The 25,643-nt window shown below is 43.3% G+C and overlaps 1 protein-coding gene across 1 annotated transcript in view; it reads right to left on the bottom strand.

Moving 5' to 3' along the window:
• LOC101156498 (transient receptor potential cation channel subfamily M member 4) overlaps nucleotides 1-22,604 on the bottom strand; it is a 36,634-nt gene extending 14,030 nt beyond the window's left edge. Inside the window, exons 1-18 of the mRNA XM_023957855.1 lie at nucleotides 22,514-22,604; nucleotides 21,058-21,274; nucleotides 18,002-18,063; nucleotides 17,744-17,921; nucleotides 15,514-15,694; nucleotides 13,092-13,261; nucleotides 12,843-13,020; nucleotides 12,212-12,276; nucleotides 11,621-11,860; nucleotides 9,089-9,191; nucleotides 8,802-8,920; nucleotides 8,419-8,721; nucleotides 6,138-6,239; nucleotides 5,108-5,236; nucleotides 4,850-4,979; nucleotides 4,288-4,433; nucleotides 2,250-2,362; nucleotides 188-289 (exon numbers count right to left, since the gene is read on the bottom strand). Coding sequence (XP_023813623.1) covers nucleotides 188-289; nucleotides 2,250-2,362; nucleotides 4,288-4,433; nucleotides 4,850-4,979; nucleotides 5,108-5,236; nucleotides 6,138-6,239; nucleotides 8,419-8,721; nucleotides 8,802-8,920; nucleotides 9,089-9,191; nucleotides 11,621-11,860; nucleotides 12,212-12,276; nucleotides 12,843-13,020; nucleotides 13,092-13,261; nucleotides 15,514-15,694; nucleotides 17,744-17,921; nucleotides 18,002-18,063; nucleotides 21,058-21,274; nucleotides 22,514-22,557 — 2,582 coding nt within the window. The 5' untranslated portion in view covers nucleotides 22,558-22,604. The remainder of the gene's footprint in view (nucleotides 1-187; nucleotides 290-2,249; nucleotides 2,363-4,287; nucleotides 4,434-4,849; nucleotides 4,980-5,107; nucleotides 5,237-6,137; nucleotides 6,240-8,418; nucleotides 8,722-8,801; nucleotides 8,921-9,088; nucleotides 9,192-11,620; nucleotides 11,861-12,211; nucleotides 12,277-12,842; nucleotides 13,021-13,091; nucleotides 13,262-15,513; nucleotides 15,695-17,743; nucleotides 17,922-18,001; nucleotides 18,064-21,057; nucleotides 21,275-22,513) is intronic.
• Nucleotides 22,605-25,643: the final 3,039 nt, after the last annotated feature.

Here is a 25,643-nt window from a genome sequence, read left to right on the forward strand (position 1 = left end):
CACTCATGCACACGAAGACACATGCATACACACGCAGACACACAAAAACACAGACACATGCACACACACACACACGCAGACACATGCACCCGCAGATACACGCACACACACGCAGACACATGCACACACACGCACACACACGCAGACACATGCACACACAGGCAGACACACACACACTGAACTTTACTTTTGAACAACATCAACTAGGGAGAGGACGCTGCCCTCATTCCCATCCATGCCGTCCGTGTCCATGCCCTGAAAAACTTCAGGGTTCAACTCCTCCTCCTCCCTTCAAAAATCCAGAAACAAAACAAATGTTAAAAATGATCAAAAGCAGAACAGGCAGGAAAGTTCTCTAATGGCTGCTTCCTCCCCGTGTTAACAAGGGCTTTAGAGGGAATGTACACCCAGCCTCACAAAGAGCATCCTATAGATCTTTCATTTCCCCCCAGATCTCTCAAAGTCCCTTCTACGTCACAGTTCATCTTTCCCGGGTTAGCTCATTCTTTCTGAGCGATCATGCTGCCTTTTTTAAACAGCGCACCCTGTTCTGTGTCCTGATTGGCTGGAGACCCTTTTAATCAATCTCCTCAGTCCGTGCCATGTCTCTTGTACAGAAACACGGAGCTCTTCAGATCAGAAATCTGTGATCAGATCTTTGTTTTCATTCTAAGATCCTGGACTTAATTTCTATGAAGGTTTGAGAATTTAAACAAGAGAAAAGGGTGAAAATGTTCATGTCTGTGTGAGGAAAATGTATTTATGCAGTAAGGAGTTTTACTGCCATAAACGTCTGGAATCAGACTGTGGATTTCACCGATCACGGTTATTTTTAGAACATAACTCCTGCAATAAACGAGGGACTCTGTACTGGTGAAAAGATAACGCAGATATATGTGTAGCTGCAGCAGAAGACAGAGAAATTAACTTTTTTTCATTATTACTGGATGAGAAAGACTGCAGAACGCAGCGCAAACTGAGACGTGATGAGCTGCAGCCCTCAAAGTCTTTATTAGGATTATGACGGGAGAGGATCCACTGTTTATTGTATTTTTGTGTGTGTGTGTTTTTTAATGCATATTTTTCCTGAATTTTTGTCTTTGAAAATCATAGTGTTATTTTGTCATTGTTCTATTTCATAAATAATGTTATTTACTTTATTAAAGGATCATGAATGAATGAAGCTTTATTCATACAGCACTTTACAACTCCTAGAAGGTACCAAACGGCTTCACAATAAAAAAGAGATCTAAAATGGGAACAAAAGTTTAAACTAAAACCTCTAGAATATTCTGTTTTAGAATATAATTTTCAATCCAAATGTTTTCATCTACATTCCATGTTATTTCATTCTCACTCCACATATCTGCTCCTGGTCCGGCCCTTCTATTGAATTATAGAACCCAATGTGGCCTGCGAGTTAAAATAATTGCCCCCCCCTGATCTATCTGATCTTTTTGTCTGCAGGTGAGTCCATCAGAAAGGGGTGGAGCAGGGAGACTTTGGCCCCGCCCAGCGTATTTTCCACGTCACAAATACGACCTTTTTCAAACAGCATTTTGTCGTCTGCTCCTCGTTCATCATTTGAATAAAGAAACAGTTTAACTTTCTTCATAAATGTCCTCCATCAGAAAACTGCCACAAGAACGTGTTTCAAGCACCAAAGACATCATTTCATTAAAGCAGGACTAGGCCTGCACAATTAATCGCAAATCTATCGTCATCGCGATTTCAAGTTGTGCAATATCCATATTGCAAAAGTTGGCGAAACGAACAATCTTATGGCAACTTGAACTATTTAATGAATGTTGACTCTTATTTAAATTAAACGTTTGCAGTGAAATTGAAATGTTTTTGTTATTTTTGCCATTTGTTAATTTATCACAAGTTGTATCGTCATCGCAATATTGATTACTAATGTTGAATATCGTGAGTTTTCCTCATATCCACCATTTCTTTCTTTTTCATTGAGCTAATAATTACCTGCTTTCAAGCAATATATGAATTCTATAAACTTTTAATTTGAATGAGAGCAGAGATGCCCCCCTCCCCCCCTGAAGCCTCATTTCTGACTTCAGGTCATCGAGTCGGTGGAGACACTCTCCAGTGAGTTCCATTCCATCGCCCATTTCAGCTTTAAACACTAAGACGCCTTTGAACAAAGCAGGAAAAGACGGAAGGGATGAAATTTCAACCACACCGCCGTGTGACGACGCACAAACACACACAGACACACAATCTGCACTGACCTGAACTGAATGAGTCTGGTGCACAGCAGAGGTGGGAAGAAGAAGGTGAGGATCAGCTTCCACACCTCCGTGTTCCTCTCCATGTCACCCCACCAGATCTGAGACAGCAGGAACTGCAGCCGAGGACGACCGATGAGAACATGACAAGTCAGGAAATCATGTCGTCATGAATACAGCAGGAAATTTAGTAAACAAATGAAACGGCCAATAGGGGGTAAAGCGTCCACATGCTTTCTTTGGCCTTTCAGAGTAAACTACATCCCTATGTGTGATCACATATGACCTTCGACCCACTTAAGAACCACGCTTTAATCAAAGGAAAGCGTTTAGCCGATCACCGCTAGCTCTGCTATGTGTTAAGCCTGGGGGCGGAGCTGGCAGCTGTGAAGGGGCAGTTCCCCACTTTGTGATGTCACAATGTGAGGACCCACTCGTTTTCATTGATCAGGAGGGGCTTGTGCTCAGAGAGCAGGTTATTAGACGAATATTCAGAAATGTTTGAATGGATCAAAAAACCACTTTGGGGTTGTTTTTAGTGAAGAATGAACATTATAACTAGGGATGGGTATCGTTAAGGTTTTAACGGTACTACTACTCTTATTGATACTGCTTATCGATCCGGTATTTTAACGATACTCTTATCGATACTTTTTGAGGACGAAAATAAATAAATTAATAACAAATTAAGAAAATAAAGTGATTTATTTCCTCACTAGGCTACAACATTGTTTTTTTAACAAAACATTTTACTTTATACATTTTTTCCAAATTAAAAACTAAAATAAATGAAAAAAAAGTTATTTAAAGGAAAATAAACAGCAATGTTTTGAAATATTGCTGTCATGATATAAATATAAAGCAAATTAAACAAACTGTTCACTCCAAAATAAAATACAGTTGCATAAGGCAACATGGTGGAGAATGCAGGTATTTTGCAGAAAGCCAACAGTTCTTCATTCTTTGTGTGTGCGTTGCCTTGTCTTGTGTCTGCCAGACAGACCTCTCCTCTTCAGCGAGAATAGTGAAATTAATATCATCATCAATTAACGTAAAATTGACTGACTTGGTGAGTTAAATATGGTAGATAACATTTATATCTTGTGGGACACACAAAATAAAGTGACTTCTCCAGTACCGACAGCAGAACCGTTGAGGTCAGATCTTAACAATACTGCAGTCTTGAAGAATGTTGTCCCGGGGCTCGTTCAATACCGGGGATCGGTACCCATCCCTAATTATAACACACTTGAAAAAAAAGGGATTTTGCACGATATAAGCCCTATCATGGTGAAGCCCAATATGGCATTTGACATAAGGAAAGCTTTGTAAAGAGTGCTTAAAAGTGTAGAGATTGGTGTTTAATTAGAAGCATTTCTGCTAAAATAACAGGGATTTTTGATTCTTCAATTTAAAAATATTTCTGCCTCCTGTCACAACCTGTGACCAAAATACCAGTTAAGATATAAAACATTTAACAAAAATAGATTATTAACATTAAAATCACAACAGGACAATTTAGTTTTTAAAGAGAAAACAGCAAATGAATGACATCATCTTTGTTTCACAGAGAGGTACTAAAGATCTTGTCAGGTATGATTACATTTGCATGATACAGAAGACCCTTAAGCAGATTCTAACAGTAGAAACAGATTCAGAGGAGTTTTCTTTAGTGTTGAAAGATGTCTGTAGAACAAAGTGTATTCTGACATTTATGCCAAAAATCAGATGTTTTCTTTTATCTATCATAAAACAGAGGGATACTCTGGACAGGGAGAGGCCAACCGCCGCTCTGTAAGACAGGGGTCCCAAGTGAAAAAAAACAGATTTAACTCTGGAGTGTTTGAAAGCCGGCAGGATTTTAGATTTTAAAGATCAACTGAGTGGATGACAGTGTTCCCATGATGGATCCCTGAGGAACGCCTGCTTTAATAAGCTTTGAACAGACTTAACTTGAGTAAAAATCATTGTTACGTTTGTAATAAATCGTCAAATTTCCAAAGAACCAGAGAGGTTCCTTTGTGGTTTTCCTTCCACGAACCTGAACGCCATCCTGGCTGAAGAACAAGCGGGCGTCGGCCGCTGTGGCCATCTGCAGACAGGTAGCCTTTCCCCACACGGGTGACTTCCTTATGAGGAGAGTGAAGGCCAAAGTCTCGCTGTTCTGGTAACAGTTACCAAACACATCTGGACATGGACAACACCAACATGAGAGACACGAAGAGAAGCACAACATCCACGTTAAGAAAGGGAACACGTGCGTCTGGAAACAACAGTTCTTTAAAGAAATAAACATCAAGTTGACAAAAAGAAAACACCAAAAATGGAAATTTAGCAGGAGATTGAGCTTGCTGGATCTGCTTTTATGGGGTGCATCCCAGCAGCTGAAAGCAGGATCTCAGGTTCTGACCCGATGTTCCACCACAGATTTCAGAGCCCATCTGAGCTCAGAAAGGGATTTAGGACCATTTCTAACCAGCAGCACTTTAAATCCAGTCTGGTAGGCCGTGTTTGGGCATAATGACCAACCATTCCTGGTTCTGCTCCCCCTGAAGAGGGACGTAGGAGATGGGCAGACAGACAGCGCTCGTGGTCGTTCGTACCATGTGCTAGGTCCTCAAACTTCTGAGCCAGTTTCTTCATCTCCAGCTTGCTTTCAGTCTCATCCTCCAGCTTTGAAAGCTCTCTGAGGATCTTGCAGCCTGCCAGAGCGCTCATCACAGACTCTCCTGCCTGATGGAAAACACCAACAAAACCCATGTCAGGTCTGTCCCCTAAACCCAGGCTGTTACGTAAGCAGATCCAACGAGGCCACAGGCAAACGTGCAATCCTAAAGTGCTGAGTTTTGAGCAGGACTCACCATCTCCCAGAAGAAAACGGCCATTTTAGGGCGGTTCTGCAACACAGCCCAGATGAAGAGGGCCGTCCAGGGCGAGCGGCAGCGCTGGCGCCGATACTCACAGTCCCGCAGCAGCAACTTGTGGACTTGCTTTGATGGAGAAGAAAAGTTCTTCAGTCAGAGGAGTTTCTGTGTATGTGCATGCAGGAACTATCTCTGAGTTTAGCTAAGCCACATGCAGTCACAGATGTGGACCAAATGTTAATATTCCTCTGTTTAGGATTACACAATGGTCACAAAGTAATGGAACATGGACAAAAGTACCAATGAATTAAAGAAAAATCAATCATTCATTTGGAAAGGTGTTTTAAATAAGTATAAGTATTGAAACAGACTCAAATGACCATCCCTTTAAGAACCTTCCAGAAAGCCTCACATTCAAAGACGGCCCGTTTCAGAGATGCTGAACCGACCAAGAACACCTGAGAAGATCCAGAAGATCTGAATACATTTGACATTTGACTGGATCTGCACAGATTTAAGAGGCCTGTGGCAGATGCAGCAGAGCAGCCCAGACCATGACTGAACCTCCTCGTGCTTCACAGCAGTCTTCTTCTCTTCGTAAAGTTCATTTCTTGGTTATTGAACAAGGATCGGAAGAGTAAAGGGCTTTTTTTTAATCTTTTCTCAGACAGCCATCTATTTTGTTCAGGCCTTTTTAATTTTTTTTAATTTGATAAGAGCAAAAAGCAAAGTCTGTAGTTCTCTGAATGAACTTTTATTTACTAATATTTTTGCCAATTCTACGTTTGATTTTTTATTGGTACTGAGAGGTATCAGCATCGTTATGCACATCTGTGCTGAAGTCTACATATATAAATAGACAAGTTGTTGTATCGAAAGAGATCTGGGCTGAAGTCTCGTATAGAAATATGCAGCCGGCATTGTGGGTCAGACGTTCTGCTCCTTGGTCACTGATATCAGTTTCCTTTGCAAGCATTTGTCTCATTTCTCTGCATGCAGGCTGGTGTCAAGGACTTGCATCACTGACCTTCAGAGCCACCCTCGGACTGGTTTTGGGATCCAGGTCCAAAGCTCCATAGTAGAAAGGTTGGCAGACATCCCCCAACAGGTCCCACAGCAGCCGGGACACCTGCACGAGAACGGCACCATGACCGGAGACCACGGGAGGACCGGGCAAGAAATCCTTCCAAACAACTTTTACTGGGGTGACCAAATTCTCCTTAAATAATGAAATCCCAAACTTCGCTTTCTGTTTATGAATTTTAGCAGAAAAACAAATTCAAAAAGTTATTTATGAAGGAAGATATGTGGCATTGTCATGATGTCCCTTAAGATGGTCACACCGGCCTGAAGGGACGTCATGAAAATGGAACATACCATTGTCATGTGTGTTGTAAGTGTACTGTGAAGTATGCCACACTCTGGACATAAAGGTGAGTACTAGGGCTGCACAATATGAGGAAAACTTCTGATATTAGAGATTAATATTCTGATAACGATATAATTTGCGGTATATAAATCAATAGCAAAATAACCAAAAACATCATTGCCATTTCATTGCAAAAGTTTCAAAATTATACTCCACATGACCCTCGTCTACATAGGTGACAAACATCTACCGTAATAGGCCTCCACCTGATTGGTCAACAACGTGAAGGCGTCCATCCGATTGGTCAAATGCATAAAGAGATTTATTTGATTTATTAAATGCCTCAAGCTGCCATAAGATTGTTTTAACACAATTAAGGTTTACGATTTATTGCGATTTTTGACGTCTTTTGCGATATGCATATTGCAGAGCTAGAATTGCGATAACGATAAATGTGCGGTATATTGTGCAGGCCTATAAAACTTTGCGTAGGATTTGCGTCAGAAGTGGCGTACGGATGAAACATAGGACGTGCGTACGCACAGAAATATTCGGATTTATAAAACCGTGCGCACGCACATCCTACGCATCTTTCCCTTAATAAATCACAACCAATTCTAAATGCAGCTTTTGCGGCTTCATGACACGCCCATATTTGTCCATAAATAGTCCGTGAAACGCCCACAAATGAATATTCATTGATTGCGAAACCATGCCAAACACGGAGAGAAAATCAAAAAAACGTAACTTCACTCAATGTGAAGTAGAAGTTATCGTTGGCGAGGTGGAAAAGAGGAGAAAGTGTTGTTTGGAGGGCACAGTGTGGGCATTACTAATGCCAAAAAGGCACGTGAGTGGCAGACGGCTGTAGCCTCACAACCTCGGACCGTGGCCGAAATAAAAAAGAAATGGTCGGACATCAAAGTCGAGGCAAAAAAACGTCTAGCGCTGCATCGCCAGAGTGTGTCACGGGTGGGTGGGGGGGGGGAGAGACTGGCGGCAATAATTGGGGAATCCCTTCTTGCTGTCTAAAGATGCGTTCACTCCGAATTCTTCCATTTGCCACATCTTCTAAGAGCGCAAGATCAGCCATTGTGCGTCATTACGCATTGTGATGGGGCATTTTATTTCCCTCCATTTAATTACATCTGACAAGCTACAGATGTCGGTAATAATCAAAAATAAAACAAACTAAAGGCATATGCATGAATACCATAATTCTGTAGCTTATGAAGAAATGTTTTACTATGAAAACAACTTTCCCCAGTGGACAATTAATGCATCTCTCTCCATCTATCCATCTGTCTGTCTAATTGCACCTATATCTGCTCTGCCAGACGGACACATTATAAACGCGGCTAATCAGTTTTGTACATTATTTCGTTCTGTTAACTATATTATTTATGAGGATGAATTGCACAACATGCCAATATTGCAGAACATATTTCACTTTTCTTTTTGCAAATAAGTGTTCATTTGAATTTCTGTTGTAATTATCGTTTGATTTTTTTTTTATTTGTCTCACTGCTGATCGATCAAACGGGTGTTGGTGTAGCTGTTAATTGTAAGACTTGCTTTGTGAAGTCTTCATGTTATTTCTGAGAGGCAGGATTGTCATTTTCACTTTCACGTGTTTCTTCCATCTGCCGACGGTGTCGCCGTTTCTCATTTCACCCGTTTTTGTGCGTACGCCTGGGTCAGAGCTTGAAGGACCGCACATTTTCCCGTCAAGTTTGCTTTTTATAAATATCAATTATTGCGTAGAGAGTGGCGTATGCCTTCTTTTGTGCGTACGCAACGTTTATAAATGAGGCCCCTGGTGAGTACTGGCTCCTTAGTGACCGCGTGCAAACACTGCATGTAACGGTGGTGCACCCACCGTAAGTGCCAACCCTTTAAATGAGCGCCCTCAGCTCCGTTCCCTGAGCATCTTCCTCACCTCAAACAGGCTGAGCTGCAGTTCTGAAGCGGGGCTCATCATCAAACACTCGGAGCTCGCCTTAGACGCTGATGCTGCTCCGTTCACGAGGGACTCCGACCTGTTCAGGTCCTGCCTCTCGTTCAAGCGTTTCTGGAGCAGACTGTAAGCCAGCGTCGTGTCCGACAGTTTGTTGTACAACTTTTCCAAGCGACCATAGGTCAGATAATCCAGAATATTGAGGCCATTTTCACAGAAGAGACGCACAAAATGAGGCTTGTCGTTGACCAGAGCGTCTGTCATGGATTCCTCCAGTTCATGGTACTAAAAGAGAAAGAGAAGGTTACTTCAATGACTTCACAGCTGATGAGCTCAGACTCAGTGGTGTAGATGATGTAACATACACTCCATGCTATGGCTCCGTTGAAAAGCTCCGCTTTAGCGATGTCCACTCGGTTCCACGCCACCGCCAGTTTCAGCTCTTCAACCCACTCGATGGCTTTGTTGCAGACTCGTTTGCTAGCTTCAGACAGACACACATTCAAAGATCAGAGGTGCAGAGTGAGGCTCACACGTCTAACTGGACGGACGATGAGGATTCAGGAGAGACAACCGCACAATCCTCACAGGATGCACTCAGAAAAGTAATTAATGCAAAACATCTGAAAATCATGTCATCCTGTTTTCTCACCTCCAAGAATCGATCTGAGGAGGACGGTGTCAAAGTCGTCAGAGTCTTCGGATTCGCCGCGAAAAACAGTGATGAAGTCCCGCTTCTGATAAATACTAAGAACCTGTTGATGTAAACATTACTGCTATTAACACAACAGTGACAGCTACAAATGTTAATATAAAAAGTGGTGTCGTTGTAGCGTTGTCTCCTCTCATGTCTTCAGTCATTTAAACACCCATGTTTCAGTTACTAATGGACATAATGACATCATAGAGCTCTGGTGGTAACGTTTAGGTAACGGGACACGCAGTTCTCCTCACAAATTCTTCCAGTCAAATTTCACCTCCTCTCCCATGTTTTCCTTTTGGGTTGAGAAGGATTAAATTAAATATGAATCTGGAACTACAGACTCAGCTTTCTCAAGGTGGTGATTTCAAAACTGGCTGGTTTGAAAGACGGTTTTGATCAGCGCTCTGTAAGAAGTCTTGCTAAATGGTCAAAAGTGAATAATTATACATTACTCTCTGCTTTGATGAAGGGAAGTCTAAAGTGCTTTGATGTCCCTGGACTCATTCACACATTGATGCCCACATTCACACATGCACTCTCACATTCACACATGCACGCCCACATTCACACATGCACTCTCACATTCACACATGCACGCCCACATTCACACATGCACACCCACATTCACACATGCACTCTCACACGTTCACATTCACACTCTCACATTCACACATGCACTCTCACACGTTCACATTCACACTCTCACACGTTCACATTCACACTCTCACATTCACACATGCACGCCCACATTCACACATGCACTCTCACACGTTCACATTCACACATGCACTCTCACATTCACACATGCACGCCCACATTCACACATGCACTCTCACACGTTCACATTCACACGTTGATGCCCACATTCACACATGCACTCTCACACGTTCACATTCACACATGCACTCTCACATTCACACATGCACGCCCACATTCACACATGCACACCCACATTCACACATGCACTCTCACACGTTCACATTCACACATGCACTCTCACATTCACACATGCACTCTCACACGTTCACATTCACACATGCACTCTCACATTCACACATGCACTCTCACACGTTCACATTCACACATGCACTCTCACATTCACACATGCACGCCCACATTCACACATGCACGCCCACATTCACACATGCACGCTCTCACATTCACACATGCACTCTCACATTCACACATGCACGCCCACATTCACACATGCACTCTCACACGTTCACATTCACACATGCACGCCCACATTCACACATGCACGCCCACATTCACACATGCACGCCCACATTCACACATGCACTCTCACACGTTCACATTCACACATGCACGCCCACATTCACACATGCACCCCCACATTCACACATGCACGCCCACATTCACACATGCACTCTCACACGTTCACATTCACACATGCACGCCCACATTCACACATGCACGCCCACATTCACACATGCACGCCCACATTCACACATGCACTCTCACACGTTCACATTCACACATGCACGCCCACATTCACACATGCACCCCCACATTCACACATGCACGCCCACATTCACACATGCACTCTCACACGTTCACATTCACACATGCACTCTCACATTCACACATGCACTCTCACACGTTCACATTCACACATGCACTCTCACATTAACACATGCACGCCCACATTCACACGTGCACACCCACATTCACACCAACATCACAAAAGTTTTGCCCCATGCTCTGACTGTTCTGTCTTTCTGATTTGGATTCTGCCTGTTGTTCTGGAGTTAGATGCAGATTATAATTGGATTTGGACCTCCTCAGCTAAAAGACGTCTCTGAAAGCTTCTTTCTGGTAGATTCGTCTGGAGATTCCTTCCCTCATCTGTGAGCGTGCAACCCCTTTGACCTTGAAATTGCATTGTTTAGTGTCCACGCTGCTCCTAAGGTCTCCTCAAGCTCAACTGAGCCAATAAGCATCTTTTACTGACCAGATAAGTCTGTATCTTACTGGGGTTTTGCATTAGAGTGACACATGCCAATAGATTGAATATTTTTTAATTGAACATCCTTTTTTTTTAAAAAGCTGTTCATTTTGTTCTGTCTTAATTTCTACAAGGTTTAGAATTTCTACTTTGCTCAATCAAGTCAACTCACTGGACACAGAATATGATCTTCATCAAAGTCACAGGGCTGAATTCTAACGTCTGCATTCTCATTTTTAATTGTTTATTATGCAGAAAAACAGCAACTCAGACGTACCATCATCATGAAAAGGGAACAAATGATCAAGGAAATTAAATTAGTGGATGATGAAACAAAAGGAAAGAAAAACTAGGAAAATAAATTTGGCATCTTGAGGGGAAATATTTAAACTTTAAAAAATAAACTTTTTAATAGAAAAATTAACATTCAGATGATTTTAAATTAAAACTAAAGACCATGGCGTACAAAAACAACAACAATTAATTGTGTCGGTGAAACCGTCCAAATGACTCACATGCTCCACCAGCTTCTCCACCTCCGTTTCGGCGGGAAAGTATTTCCGGACCTTCTGACGGACCATCTGCCTCGAATCGTCACTGAGAACTTCAGGAGTTGGGCCCTCTGAAGACGGAGATGTTGGGTCGTGGATGATGTCAGACAGACTGCTCAACACCTCACTGATCAGATCTGCAGCCGAACCAGAACCTGCCAGAACCAACCAGGGCGTGGATTTCTCCAGGGAATTTTTCACTCTCTGTGTCAGGAAATCCAGAAAGGATTAGAATTCACTCAACTGTCCTTACAACAGAGAGATGCAGCAGCTTTTCTTCTAACAAAGCAGCACACAGTCCAGTTTGAATAGTATGAAGCAAACATCATGTCCATGATACTAAATGCAGATTAAATAAATGTTTTGTGTTTTCCAGTGACTTTGTGCTTTTGGCTGCAGGTCTTCTATGGATGCTGTGTTGAGACCTGACGTTTGTTGGGCCTCAAAGGAAGACGGTTCATTAGAAAGAACATCTAAAAGTCATCTACAGAGTCTGGAAAGTGGTGGGAACTCCACAAAGTGATATGCAGCATGAGTGTGCACGTGCCGCCTCACCTGCAGCATGCAGGCGTCTCCTGCAATGAGCATGCACAGAACTGGGATTTCAATCCCACCGCTTCCTGTTCAGGGTAAAAGGTTACAAAAATGAAACGTTAGCAGTTTCTAAATCAGTTCACACACATTCAGTGTGTGAATGTGTGCGTGCATAAGTGAAAGGGACTGTAAAGCACTTTGGGCCTTCAAGGAAGGTAGAAAATCTCTATATAAGTATACGCCAATTACCATTTAAATACAACAACAAACCAAAAGAGCTGCAAGAAATCAAACTATGCAATATTGAATCTGAATAGGAACGGTGCATTTTGGTGCACCAGCGGCCTCTGCCAGCTCAGGATGAGCTGCATCGTCACACGTCTCTGAAGCTTCACTCATGACACAAGCGTGTTTCATAACATCATTGTATGCAAAAGAACAAAGTGTGTTCTGTGAGACGAAAGCAGACGCTAACACTAAGTCCCGCCTGGTTTCAAGGTCTTATCAATGGCGATGAAATTTTATGTTGATGATATTATTGGATATTTTTGAAATTCAAATAATAAAACATATGAAAGGATAACTTTGTGCATTTACATCTGTGCAGCACAAAATCTCCATCTTTGGGTAAACCCACAGAAAACAGACTCACCCCAGATGCCTGTGCGCTGATGGGAGATGTAGTCCTCCAAGTCAGCCCGAAATGCCTCCACCCCCCCCCGGCGGCCCACGCTTCCATCATCCACCAGGAGGAAGGCTTTACAGTTGTTGTCCAAATAGTTGGAGTCCAGTGACTTGTGCTGAACGTAATACCGGGCAGGAAAGCTCCCCTTCAAACGCACAACACAGCCGTCACATCACGGACGTCACGCGTCAACAGACGCCTCCCAACCCTCCGTACCTTTGGGTTGACAAGCTGCTGCCTGTTGTTGACCATTCCCCATGGCGCCACTCCTACGGCGATCACTTTATTCTTAGATGAATTCAAAGCCCCAGCGCCGAAGTCTCTCACAGCTTCACCCACACAGCGGGAAACGCCTTCTCGGAGACCCCCGGTCAAAATCCAAGACCCTGAATGAGACAATACAGGTTGTTATGTCACAAGCTGGGCGTGTGCTGTAAGAGGGAAAGAAAGGAGGTTCCAGTCAAAAAACCCAGCTTCACTGATCAGGAGGTGATTCAAAACTTTAAGTCTGATCCTCTTGATAACGGAAAACAGAAGAAACACAGCAAAGGATATTTTAAGAGTCTTTTAGAGAATTTTGGCCAAAACTGGTTCAACACCAGATCAGCTGTCACATACTTTACACTACATTCAAAAACCCACACTGATGTATATGGTGTTAACATGATATAGTGGTATTTTTCTGATGATTTATTAAGAAAAATCAGCTTAACAGAGGGTTTCAGCTGACAGGGCTTTACATGAATTTCGTTCAAAATTTTGGCTTGGTTGAGAATTACGCCTTTTATGAGAGTTTCATGATGTTTTTACGCAACTATTATGTAAATCAGGGGTCAGCAACGTCATGACATGAAGTAATAATTCTAAATGTTCTCTTTAACAACCGAACCATCACCAACTATAATGTGAACTCCAACACAAAGAAATATTAAACATTTCCAATAGATCTGAAATGATATTTCATTCACAAACAGCAGGTCAAATAACCTTAAAACATATTTTGGCATTAAGTCAAAAAAGTGCTTTCATAACAATATTGCACAAGATCAAATAGGCCAAAGTTGAAATGATATGGCACCTATGTTTGTTTCAAACCACAAGTACTGCATTTACGGTTTGTCATGCCTACAGCAAAATGATTGGATGCGTCAGAACTAAATACCATCAATACAAACTTTACAACTGTTAGCATGAAAAATGTGTATTTTGATTTATTCCTCTTTTGTGTCATTATGAGACGGGACCTGAGGAACTTCATGTAAGTTCATTCTGTCATGGGGCTTTTATTGCATGTAGAATGAAATGTTTTGACTTTTCATTAGTTTGATAATTATAGCCATATACATTTTCTGCAGTTGGACATCATTATTCATTCTTTTCACCTCCAGTAAATGGTGGTGATCAGCTGTAGTGTTTGATTTAAAACTTTTCATGGTAACATTAGTGAGAACAGAACAATCTGACTTTGCTTTGTTGTAATTTAACAAACTGAACTAATGACTTCATAAATGTCAGCCGCTGCGGCGCCAAAACCATGACTAGAGAAACCAGCTGTGCAGTCAGAAAAACATGCAACAACTCGCAGATCCGCTTCACGCTTTTCCCACGCTCACACACACGTGCTGGCATTCCTACCACACACACACACACAAACACACACACGTGTTCATATCGCTCCGCCTGTCATCTCACTGCTACAGCTTAAAATACAGGAACCGTTTTCATGTGCAGACCTAGTTTGTTTTTTGTTTTTTTACAGTGGGCGTTAATTTAAATCGCCCATTCATGGAGGCTGACGCGGAAAGTCATTTGTTGTGTGAAACTAAAGAATAGAATAGGATAGAATAGAATAGGCTTTATTGTCTTTGTGACATGATACACCAAACTGCAGTTCTATAGGTAAGAGTTTAAACAGAGTGGGTCTTGGAGACGTCTTGCCCCATCTTGAAACATTGGTTGTGCAGTTCAGGTAGAGAGGGGAGGGGGGGTCAGCTCATAATCTTCTGGGTTGAGTCTATGACCCTCTGGAGGACTTTCTTCAGAGCTGCTGTGCTGCTGGTGATCCACACGCCGATGCAGCCGGTCAGGAGGGACTCTAAGCGGCATCGGTGGAAGGACAGCAGGGGTCTCTGGCAGATGTTGTTGTTCCTCAGGACCCTGAAGAAGTCTCTGCTGGGCCTTTTTCAGCCGCTCAGAGGTGTTTGTGCTCCAAGTCAGACTTTTCCTGCATCTGAAGTCTGCAACCCTCTTTAAAGTTTCATTCATTTTATTGAAACACGACTGAAGCAGGTCATCCAGTGGGAGCAGCTTTAAGCAGCTCTGACCTCTTCTGAGCCCCGGCTGCCCCTTTCACATGCAGCAAACACTGTGAACCCCCGGAAGGCAAACCCATCGAGTCATTTGAACAGATCAGCTCCCAGAGGTAAAACTCCAGCCCCAGCAGTGTTTGGAGACTCCGGCTGGGTACCAGGACTGTGGCACCAGCAACCCTATGCTTGCAAGGAATCCCAAATGCAGGATTTTCTGTTCCACCATGTGCAGCAAATGCGTTTGGTCAATCTCCTTTCTGACCTCGAGGCAGACTTAAAAGTAATTCAGGTTCAGACGGGGGGTAAGCTAAGCTCCTGCAGGCTCTCACCTGTGGTCACTGCTGCCTTGACCAGTCCGTTCCGGAGGATGTCTCTCACCCATGGCTTGATCGTCTGGTGGCCTTCACCTCCCACCACCGACACCACCAGGTTGGGAGCAGGCAGGCCCCAGTGGTTGGTCAAGAGGGCGTAGACGATCTGAGCCGCTGTGTCACAAGACAACCGCAGAAACTGGACAAGAAAAAGAGCAGCAGGTTCACTCGGTTTTTCCATTTTGTAACGTGTTTTATCTGGACTGGTAGCTGCATTTGGAAATGTGAAGATTAAAAAACATTTTACTTGGTTTCATCAGGTCAACAAAAAGGTAACAGACGGTTTCTGCTTTGGATCAAATAGGTATTTTCTCTCTTTTTGCATCTTCCCTCTGTCTGCATCTCATGTGCATTTTATATATATATATATAAATAAACAATTGACTGTATATGAGTACTGGACTGAGTGGCCCTCCCCACTGGGGTTCCAAACAGGAAGTCAAAATCCCATAGACTTCAATAGAGAAACAAACAGCTGTTCCTCAGTAATTCTATTGGTCCGAATCACCATTCTGGATCTGATACATTCTTGATAATTCTTCTTTTTTTTCATGATAGTAGACTTGTCTCTCAAGTTATTCAAGTTATAAACTGACCAATCAGCTGCCTTTAAAAACATGTGGTCTCACATCCAACATTCAAAGTGTTTGATTAACAGATTTAGTGTAGCCCTCTTTGTTGGGGGAGTGGACTTCCAACAAGTTCCCTCCTGATTGGCCAGAGTGGTTGACACAGAAATGACGAATTAAAATGAATGACCAATCATTGCTTTCTGATGTTTTTATCTTGTTCCAACACAGCGACCGACATATCGCTGTAATATGGCGACTGAATTGACTATTTGGTTGGAGCCGGACGTTGACCCTTTTTCTATGTTTTGTGAAGCACCTTGAATTACTTTGTGTACGAATTGTGCTCTACAAATAAACTTGCCTTGCCTTGCCTTCTATGAGTGACATCACACTCACTCACTCAGTCCAGTTCTTGGATACAATCAATGATATTAAATGAATCAAAGAAAAAAATAGAAAAATCACTAAAGACTCAGACCAGCGGGTCTGGGAGGCTCCACATGAGACTCTTTTAATAATAATAATAATAATAATGGATTGGATTTATCTGCGCTTTTCCAGACGCTCAAAGCGCTTACATTGTGTCCATTATTCATTCACTCTTCATTCATTCTTGGTGATGGTAAACTACGGTTGTAGCCACAGCTGCCCTGGGGCAGACTGACAGAGGCGTGGCTGCCAGTTCGCGCCTCTGACCATCACCGGGACATTCATGCACATTCACACACCAGTGGAGCCACACTTTAGTCCCTCCATTCTGGCTCTTTGGCTTTGGAGTCAAATGGTGACAAAATGTATAAATAATGGGTTTGTAGTTTTTGTTGATCTGTTTTCAGTTAATAAGATTTCTTTATTTCATTCAGCCCAGAAAGGCACTTATAAATTAAATATATTATTACTATTTATGTCTAATGGTTTAGCATGTCATAACGGAGCACAAAACTTAATCTACTGTGAGAGGGGTCCATTATTAGAATAATTTCTTATTGCTAGAAACAAATAATGTGGATTCCATACCTGTGTTATGATATTTACATTGAATGGTAGAAAGAGAAAAGAATGACACAACGTCACAATGACGGAAAATTCCATGTTTGACTTTCTAGCATTTTAAATTCAAGTGAATCTGCTGCAGCAGGAGGATCTGATATGACGCATTGTGTCTTTTATTTTGAAAGGAACCTGTATGTGCTGCTGTCAAAAGTAAAAAGTTAAAATTTTTATATAGAGAAAATACTGTTATAATTCAACAGTAGAACAGATTTAAAAGCTATATTTGGCAAACGAATGGATTAATGGCCACAAAAAAGTGGAAAAAAATGTATTTTTCTAAATGCAAAAGTGTGTTTTTGTCATTGAAAAACTGCCCCAAATGACGTTTTCAGTGATAAAGGTGAATGACTCCTGACCTACAGGGATGTTCATTCAAAAAGCCGTTCATTAATAACAGAGTGGATCATGAAACATTTGTGAGCAGGTGAATGAAAACAACGTCAGGTGTGGTAACGCCCTGCTGAGTCACGGCGTGCTGTCCTGAGGTCAGACGGAGCCCTGAGGGCAGAATCTCCCCCCCGCTCTGACATTTCTGAGTGTCTGTGTGAGGAGCAGAGACTCACCAGGCTGTGCCTGCATCCGGCTCCAGCGAACTCCACCTCCCCGAACGCATCTGTGGGCTGCTCCGATGAATGCTGCAGGCTGTCCCACTGCAGTGCAGCCGCTGCTCCACTGACATTCGCCGCCGCCACGGGGTCGTGACCTTCCAGGGTGCTGCCACACTGACACACCCTTCCATTGCTGGAACACAAACAAAGGCACAAGCTGTTTCCCTGAAGCCCACGCCGTCTCTTCAGAGCAAAGGGTCACCTGCCACTCACCTGGAAGCGTCTGCGATGAACGTGGTGCACACTCGCTTCTTTATGACCTTGGAAATCCAGCTCTGAAAGCAGGAAGAGACTTTACCGTCATGAGAAAGTGAGACATGGACAGCACCTTCACATCCATCCAGCACTACCTCTCTGACAGCCTGGGCAACTCCAGGCCTGGGGGGCCTCTGTGTCTGCATGTTTTCTGGATTTCATTGCCCCAGATAATCAGCTGGGGGGTTGTGGGGCCGACACACACCCAGCTGATTACCTGGTCCAGGTGTGTCCAGGTAATCAAGCATGCCAGCTCAGGGTTTGTTGGAAAACAAGCAGGAATTCATCCCCCAGCCCCTCCCTGCTTTACAGTCACCTTTACAAGTCGACTTTTGCTGAAATGTAACCGCCGTTCCATTCTCCCTCTCTAGTATCTGACGGGTCATTGGGGTCACACCCCATTCTGGTTCATTCTCTGCAGGACCACCACATTTGGAATGAAGAATGAACAATATGACGGCCTGGGAGAGCAGACTGTGGAGTGTCAGTGACATGCTTTTTATGTAAATGGACCCTTTTTAGAAAAAGAAAACAATTTGACTTCCAACCCGGTTTATCCTTTGGGGTCACGGGGCGGCTGGAGTCTAACCCGGGGTGGAGGCAGGGTTCACCCCGGACATGCCCCCAGTCTGTCGCAGGACAGGAAGAAGTACATTTACATGTAAATACCTCTGACACTTCATTGTGTTATTCATTGTGTTTTAGTGCCATTTGTTATCTGTTATCTTATGGTAATAAAGCCCTTTTCTTGTCATGGGATGCATTAAAGTTCCGTCTTCTTCTGGATGCAGTTTTCCAACCTTAAAACAGAAATTACTGGCTCACTTTAAAACCTTTTCATGGTCATAATTGTATTTTTTTTATATATATGTCTCACAAAGAGGGGCAAGGTCCCTTTTAGCTGCCAGTGTTATCTAGGCCCTTTTTTATGAATCCTCCTTAACTTGTTTCAAACTAGTTTCAAAACCTGTTTTGAGGTTTTGTTTTTTTAACGATGACAGTGGTGGGGTTTGGTTTAATAAATTGGTTAAAAGGTTAAAAATCCACAGACTGCAGGTAAAGATCAGCCATTTCAGTCACGACTCTTCAAACCAAACCACACGGCTTTTGTTGCATGAAGCTGGCAAAACTTATACTTTAAGTTTTCAGTGGCTACAGGGAATTTGTGCTTAAACTTTCACAGGAGCTCAGATTAGGATTTGGATTAGGGTTAACAGAAAGTTACACTCTTGCATTTTTTTAATGAATGTCTAAAATAAGGCTGAAGGTGTTCAAAGGCTGATGTGGTAACTTTAGTTTCCAGAACGCCATCCAGTAATGAACAGCTTCACACTCATTTTTAATGGGGTTTGTCTCATGGAGGAGCTTCATTTCATATCATATTCTTTCTGAAATATCTGAATCTCTGAGGAACAAAGATTAGCAGACGGACTCGAATGTCAGCCAAAATAATATGTTGTTGCTGTTCATCTTTTGGTAAATCCCATCAGAGATCGCCACAGCTGTCGCACAGTTATGTCATCAGATGCTCTTCCTGACACAACCCTGTATTTTACCCGGGCTGGGGACAGGCACAGGAAGACCAAGACTTGGGCCACGTGGAAGGAAAATTCTTCTCCTTCATTTCAGAACTGGCCCCTCCCACCGTGACCACCTAAGCAAGATTTTATTAGCAGTTCAGATACGTTTATAAAGATTAAAATAGTTTTTATCAACACTGTAAAAACAGACCCCCAAGAAATACATAAAAATTCTTACCATTTCAAACTTTCCTTTAAATAGGAAAAAAAATGTGCCAATGTGGAAAGAAAACAGTTTTACCAAGAATTCTTATTTTCAAGAAAAAAAACTAGACGTGTTTAGTTCAGATCGTTTCGTTGTGAAAAACTGAGATAAGATTATTTTTCTTGCCAGACAGAAAATGAAACGATTTTTCTTCAAACGAGTCTTTTTACTGTCTTAAAATTCCGTGTTGGCGGTGAAGCTTAACCAGCTGGTGAAGCACGCAGCTTAGATCCGCTTTCTGAACGTCTCTCTGATTGAACGTGATCATTGTGGAAGTGTGACATCAGACGTGAGCGTTGAGCAACTTCTTTGGAGGGTTGATCAACCGTGGAGCCTCCACCTGTTTCCAGTTGGCAGTGAGCTCTCAGCCAATGAGGCTGGAGGTGTGTTGTTGTCAGTGTGCTTTCACATAATGGCTCGCCCATCCTCTGATGGTCAGGCTGAACAAATATTCAGTTGGGATGGAAACAAAAACTTGGAGGTGCAGACAAAAGAATAGCTGGAATCAACAAAAGACTCTGGTTCCTGTAAATGAAGCGATCTCTTTTTCTTGGAACTGGAGTTCTTGCCAAAATTTCATCACCACGGAGACAGAGCAGACAGGTGTGACGATGCACCCCCCCCCCCTCCAAAAAGCAGAGATAAGTGGCACCTTTGTTATTTTGATCAGTCTGTCTGACAGCCACCCACTGCGCTTAGCTTCAAACTGGTAGATCTGGATCTGGCCTGAAGCAGACCAACATTTTCCTCTGATAAGCCCCTCATGTTGGACTGTTTAGCTTTGCCATCAGCTGTAAGCAGACAAGACTGGGGAGGAGCTCAGGGGCCTTCAGGTGCACCGGTTCCTGTCTGACAGCACACGTGAAGACCCTGCACCAAGGATTAATGAAACTTGCAACAAACTCATAAACACCATTAAAAAATGGGGGAGGAGCCCCGAGGGCAGACAGTTGGAGCAAACACGCCTTAGTGCTGCCACTCAAAGAAGTTGGATGACAGACAGGAAGCTCCTCAGGCTAATTATTAAGGGGAATTAATGACAGAGACTGCTGTACAGGTGACATGTTCACCTGTGCGCATGTCACACCTCTGACAGTCACGTCATGCGTTCCTCTGTTCAGGTATCAGAGCAGCAGAAAGGAAGACAGGAATATACAGACAGACAGGAAGTCAGCCAGCTGTTTGGCAGCCTGTCACTGCACAGTCACGCGCGTGCGCGGCGCACGTACCTGGTCCCCGGCGCTGCCAGCCCTCCCGTCGACCCCCTCCCGGTCTCTGTCCGACTCCTTCATTGCGGATTCTAAGTGTGTCCTCAGCACCTCCAGCCGATACTCGAGTGTGGCCGTGGCGTGGGCGGAGCCACACGGGACGTCTTTCCGTCCCACCCACGGGGACCCATTCTGAGGAGTGCATGGGCGTGTGCCGCTGAGGGCAGGTGGGAGGGAGCTGTCCAGAGGAGGTGTTCGTTAGTGCTCCGCTCTTTGTCTCCACCTTAAGGAGAAGAGGAGCCCCGCAGACGGCGGGAAGACCCCTTCTCAAGATGCTCTAACCAGCTACACCTGTGGCCCCTGAACACCTTAAAGTCAGGGCCCTTACAATTGACTGTATATGAGAACTGGACTGAGCGGCGCCTCCCCTCCATCGCGTCCCAAACAGGAAGTGGTTCAGAGAAGCCAAAAACCCACAGTCATCTATAGAGAAATAAACATCTGTTTTGGTCGGAAGAACCATTCTGGATCTAATACATTAAAAAAAAATAAAAAAATTTTTTTTTGATAATCCTCTTTTTTCTGTAGTTCAAGGTATGAACTGGCCAATCAGAAGCCTTTAAAAAAGGTATGTGGTCTCATGCTGTATGTTCAAAATGTCTGAACGGATTTCTTGAAGTGCGCTTACAAATTGTGGGGGTGTGGCCTTCCAGCAAGCTCACTCCTGATTGGCAAGTGTGGTTGCCATAGAAACCATAATTCAGACAGATTCAAACAAGTCTCTGCCTAAGACAAATGCTGGTTCCATCCATGGACTGCATTAGAGAGAACTGGACGGATCACGTGTGAGGAAATGAAGCCATGTCAGTCCCCCGTTTTTCTGACGTCTCCATGTTGGTCCCAGTGGTCTGAGTCAACGTTTCTATGGCAACTACTGTTTCCAATCAGGAGTGAACACATAGGCAGTCCACACCCCTTCCACTGAAAGCGGGCTCAGGAGAATCTGTCAATCAAACATTCACGGGGGGGAGGCAGTGGGCACCACATGCTTCTATTGAGTTATGCGATTGGTCAGATTAGATCCTGAACAATTTGCACTAGAGTATGAAAAAAATTATGATTAGCAAGAAGATCCAGAACGGTTCTTCAGACCAATGGAAAGACTGAGTAACAGCTGTTGATTTCTCTATAAAAGTCTATGGGAGTCAGTGGGTACTTCCTGTTTGGAACATGAGGGGGGAGGGTTCCCTTTGTCCAGTTTTCATTTACAGACAATGGTTCCAACATGTCGACGCCTGTATAGTGAAAAAACTGACTTCCTTTTCTTGGAACCAGAAAAAATCTATTTTCTACGGCTGACGTCACACTCAGTAGGTCCAGTTCTCATATACAGTCGATGGGCATTACTCAAGAGCCACAGGGTGGGGTAATAGGAGTGGGGCAACAGTGAATCTGTTGATGCCAGATTTAAACTTACCACTCCTGCATGTTGGACTGCAGATCCACCAGCACTGAATCCATGTTTCTGCAGCTACGAGCAGCTCATCCCTTCAAATGTCCTGTTTAGCGAGAGAACACAGGCAAGGCAAGTTTATTTGTGTAGCACAATTCGTACACAAAGTAATTCAAGGTGCTTCACAAAACAGAAAAATGCATTAAAATCACAATACATCATAGAAATAATCAACGTAAAATTTACTTTAAAAGAAAAGAAAAAAAAATATTGAAAATTGATTTAAAAATAAAGGAAGGAAAGGAAAAAGAAAAGTGCAGATAGGACCTTTCAGTCATATACACGGCTAAACAGAAATGTTTTAAGTCTAGATTTGAACATGAACACAGAAGAGGCCTGTCTTACGACTTCAGGGAGGCTGTTCCAGATTTTAGCTGCAGAATATTGAAACGCTGATTCCCCTTGTTTAGTTCTGACTCTGGGAATCAACAGGAGGCCGGCCCCTGAGGTCCTCAGAGTACGAGATGGTTCATATGGCACTAACATGTCAGAGATGTACTTTGGTGCTCGGCCATGGAGAGACTTGTACACAAGCAGAGCTGCTTTGAAGTCTATTCTTTCAGGTACAGGGAGCCAGTGCAGAGACCTGAGCACAGGACTAATGTGATCATACTTCCTGGTTCTGGTCAGGACTCGAGCAGCAGCATTCTGGATGTACTGAAGCTGTTTTACAGCTCGTTTGGAGAGGCCGGTGAGCAGGCCGTTACAGTAGTCTAACCTACTGGAGACAAATCCATGAATAAGTATCTCCAGGTCTGGCTTTGACACTATGTTTTTGATTTTGGCAATGTTTTTCAGGTGGTAAAATGCCGCTGATGTTACTGACTTGATATGGCTGTTAAAGTTTAGGTCAGAGTCCATGATTACCCCTAGATTTCTGACTTGATTTGAGGGTTTAAGAGACAGAGAATGAAGGTAGCTGCTGACAATTTCTCTTTGTTTCTGTGGGCCAAAAACAATAACTTCGGTCTTGTCTGAGTTTAGCTGGAGAAAGTTGTTCTGCATCCACGCACTGATCTGTTGGAGGCAGTGGCTGAGTGAATCCACCGGCCCATATTCACCTGTTGTCAGTGACACATAGATCTGAGTATCATCTGCATAGTTGTGATAAGATATGTTATTACTGCGTATTAACTGCCCTAGTGGCAGCATGTAGAGGTTGAACAGAAGGGGTCCCAGGATCGATCCCTGGGGCACACCACAAGTCAAGGCCATGTAGTCTGAGACACAACTCCCAATTTCAACAAAGTATTTCCTGTCTTCCAGATAAGACTTGATCCAACTTAGGGCAGATCCAGAGATGCCAACCCAGTCTTGGAGTCTGTGCAAAAGGATCCCATGATCAACAGTATCAAAGGCAGCGCTCAGGTCTAGCAGGATTAAGACAGAGACTTTGCCATCATCAGTGTTCAGGCGGATGTCGTTGGTTACCTTGATAAGAGCAGTTTCTGTGCTATGATGGGGTCTAAAACCTGACTGGAAAACATCAAATGAATTGTTTAATAAGAGAAAGTCAGTGAGCTGTTGGTAGACAACTTTTTCAAGGACTTTTCCTAAAAATGGCAAATTAGAGATAGGTCTGTAATTATTCAGTACAGTGGGATCAAGACCGCTTTTCTTCAGGAGAGGTTTAATGACTGCAGTTTTTAAGGCTTTTGGAAATATTCCAGATTGAAGAGACATGTTAACTATTTGAGTAATTGATGGCAACACACTGTTCAGGACAGACTTTAGAAATCTAGTGGGTAACACATCAAGGCAGCATGTAGACGAGCTCAGACGGGTGATGGTCTCTTGGACAGTTTGGTCAGTGACAGGTACAAAGTGAGTCAGCTTAGAGTGAGTAGGTGGCCGTTCGATAGTTATAAGTGTTGTGGAGTTGATGGCTTTTTTAATGCCCTGAACCTTGTCATTAAAAAATACAGCAAACTCATTACATTTGGGTGTGCAAACCAATTCTATTGGTAGCTGGGTTGGAGGGTTGGTTAAACTGTTTACTGTTGTGAACAGGACACGAGAGTTGCTGCTGCAACTTCCAATGATTTCAGAGAAGTACCTTTCCCTTGTTCTGCATAAGATCTGGTTGTAAGCGTACAACTCCCCCTTATACATTTCATAATGAACCTGGAGTTTTGACTTGCGCCACAGTCAAACCTTTGACATTAACTTGGAGAGTCATAGACAGGAATGTCTTCCAGTGAACTGCCCTGGTTTGGTCTGAGCCGGGGGCTTTAAACTGTTTCCTCAAGGATCAGATTTTGGTGATGATAATGTTTGAGGCCCAACCATTCGGTCTGATGTTCTTTGAACTATTTTAATAACAATGAATGCTGGTAAACTATTTGAGTGGACCCACTCCAATAAAATGCGGTTTTCTGTGTTTTTAACATGTTCTTGTAGCATTTTTCTGAAGTTGGAGGGCATAGATAAAAAAAATAAGCTTAAAACGGCATTTATCACATCATGAATCAGTTGGAAACGTTGGAAAAAGTTTGACGTTGTTACGTACAAAGTACAGCCAGCGGGTCACATGCTCCCGGCTCGCTTCTTTATGACCTTGGAAATCCAGCTCTGAAAGCAGGAAGAGACTTTACCGTCATGAGAAAGTGAGACATGGACAGCACCTTCACATCCATCCAGCACTACCTCTCTGACAGCCTGGGCAACTCCAGGCCTGGGGGGCCTCTGTGTCTGCATGTTTTCTGGATTTCATTGCCCCAGATAATCAGCTGGGGGGGTGTGGGGCCGACACACACCCAGCTGATTACCTGGTCCAGGTGTGTCCAGGTAATCAAGCATGCCAGCTCAGGGTTTGTTGGAAAACAAGCAGGAATTCATCCCCCAGCCCCTCCCTGCTTTACAGTCACCTTTACAAGTCGACTTTTGCTGAAATGTAACCGCCGTTCCATTCTCCCTCTCTAGTATCTGACGGGTCATTGGGGTCACACCCCATTCTGGTTCATTCTCTGCAGGACCACCACATTTGGAATGTAGAATGAACAATATGACGGCCTGGGAGAGCAGACTGTGGAGTGTCAGTGACATGGTTTTTATGTAAATGGACCGTTTTTAGAAAAAGAAAACAATTTGACTT

This window comes from Oryzias latipes, chromosome 8 (genome assembly GCF_002234675.1).
Source record: "Oryzias latipes chromosome 8, ASM223467v1".
Classification (NCBI taxonomy): Eukaryota; Metazoa; Chordata; class Actinopteri; order Beloniformes; family Adrianichthyidae; genus Oryzias; species Oryzias latipes.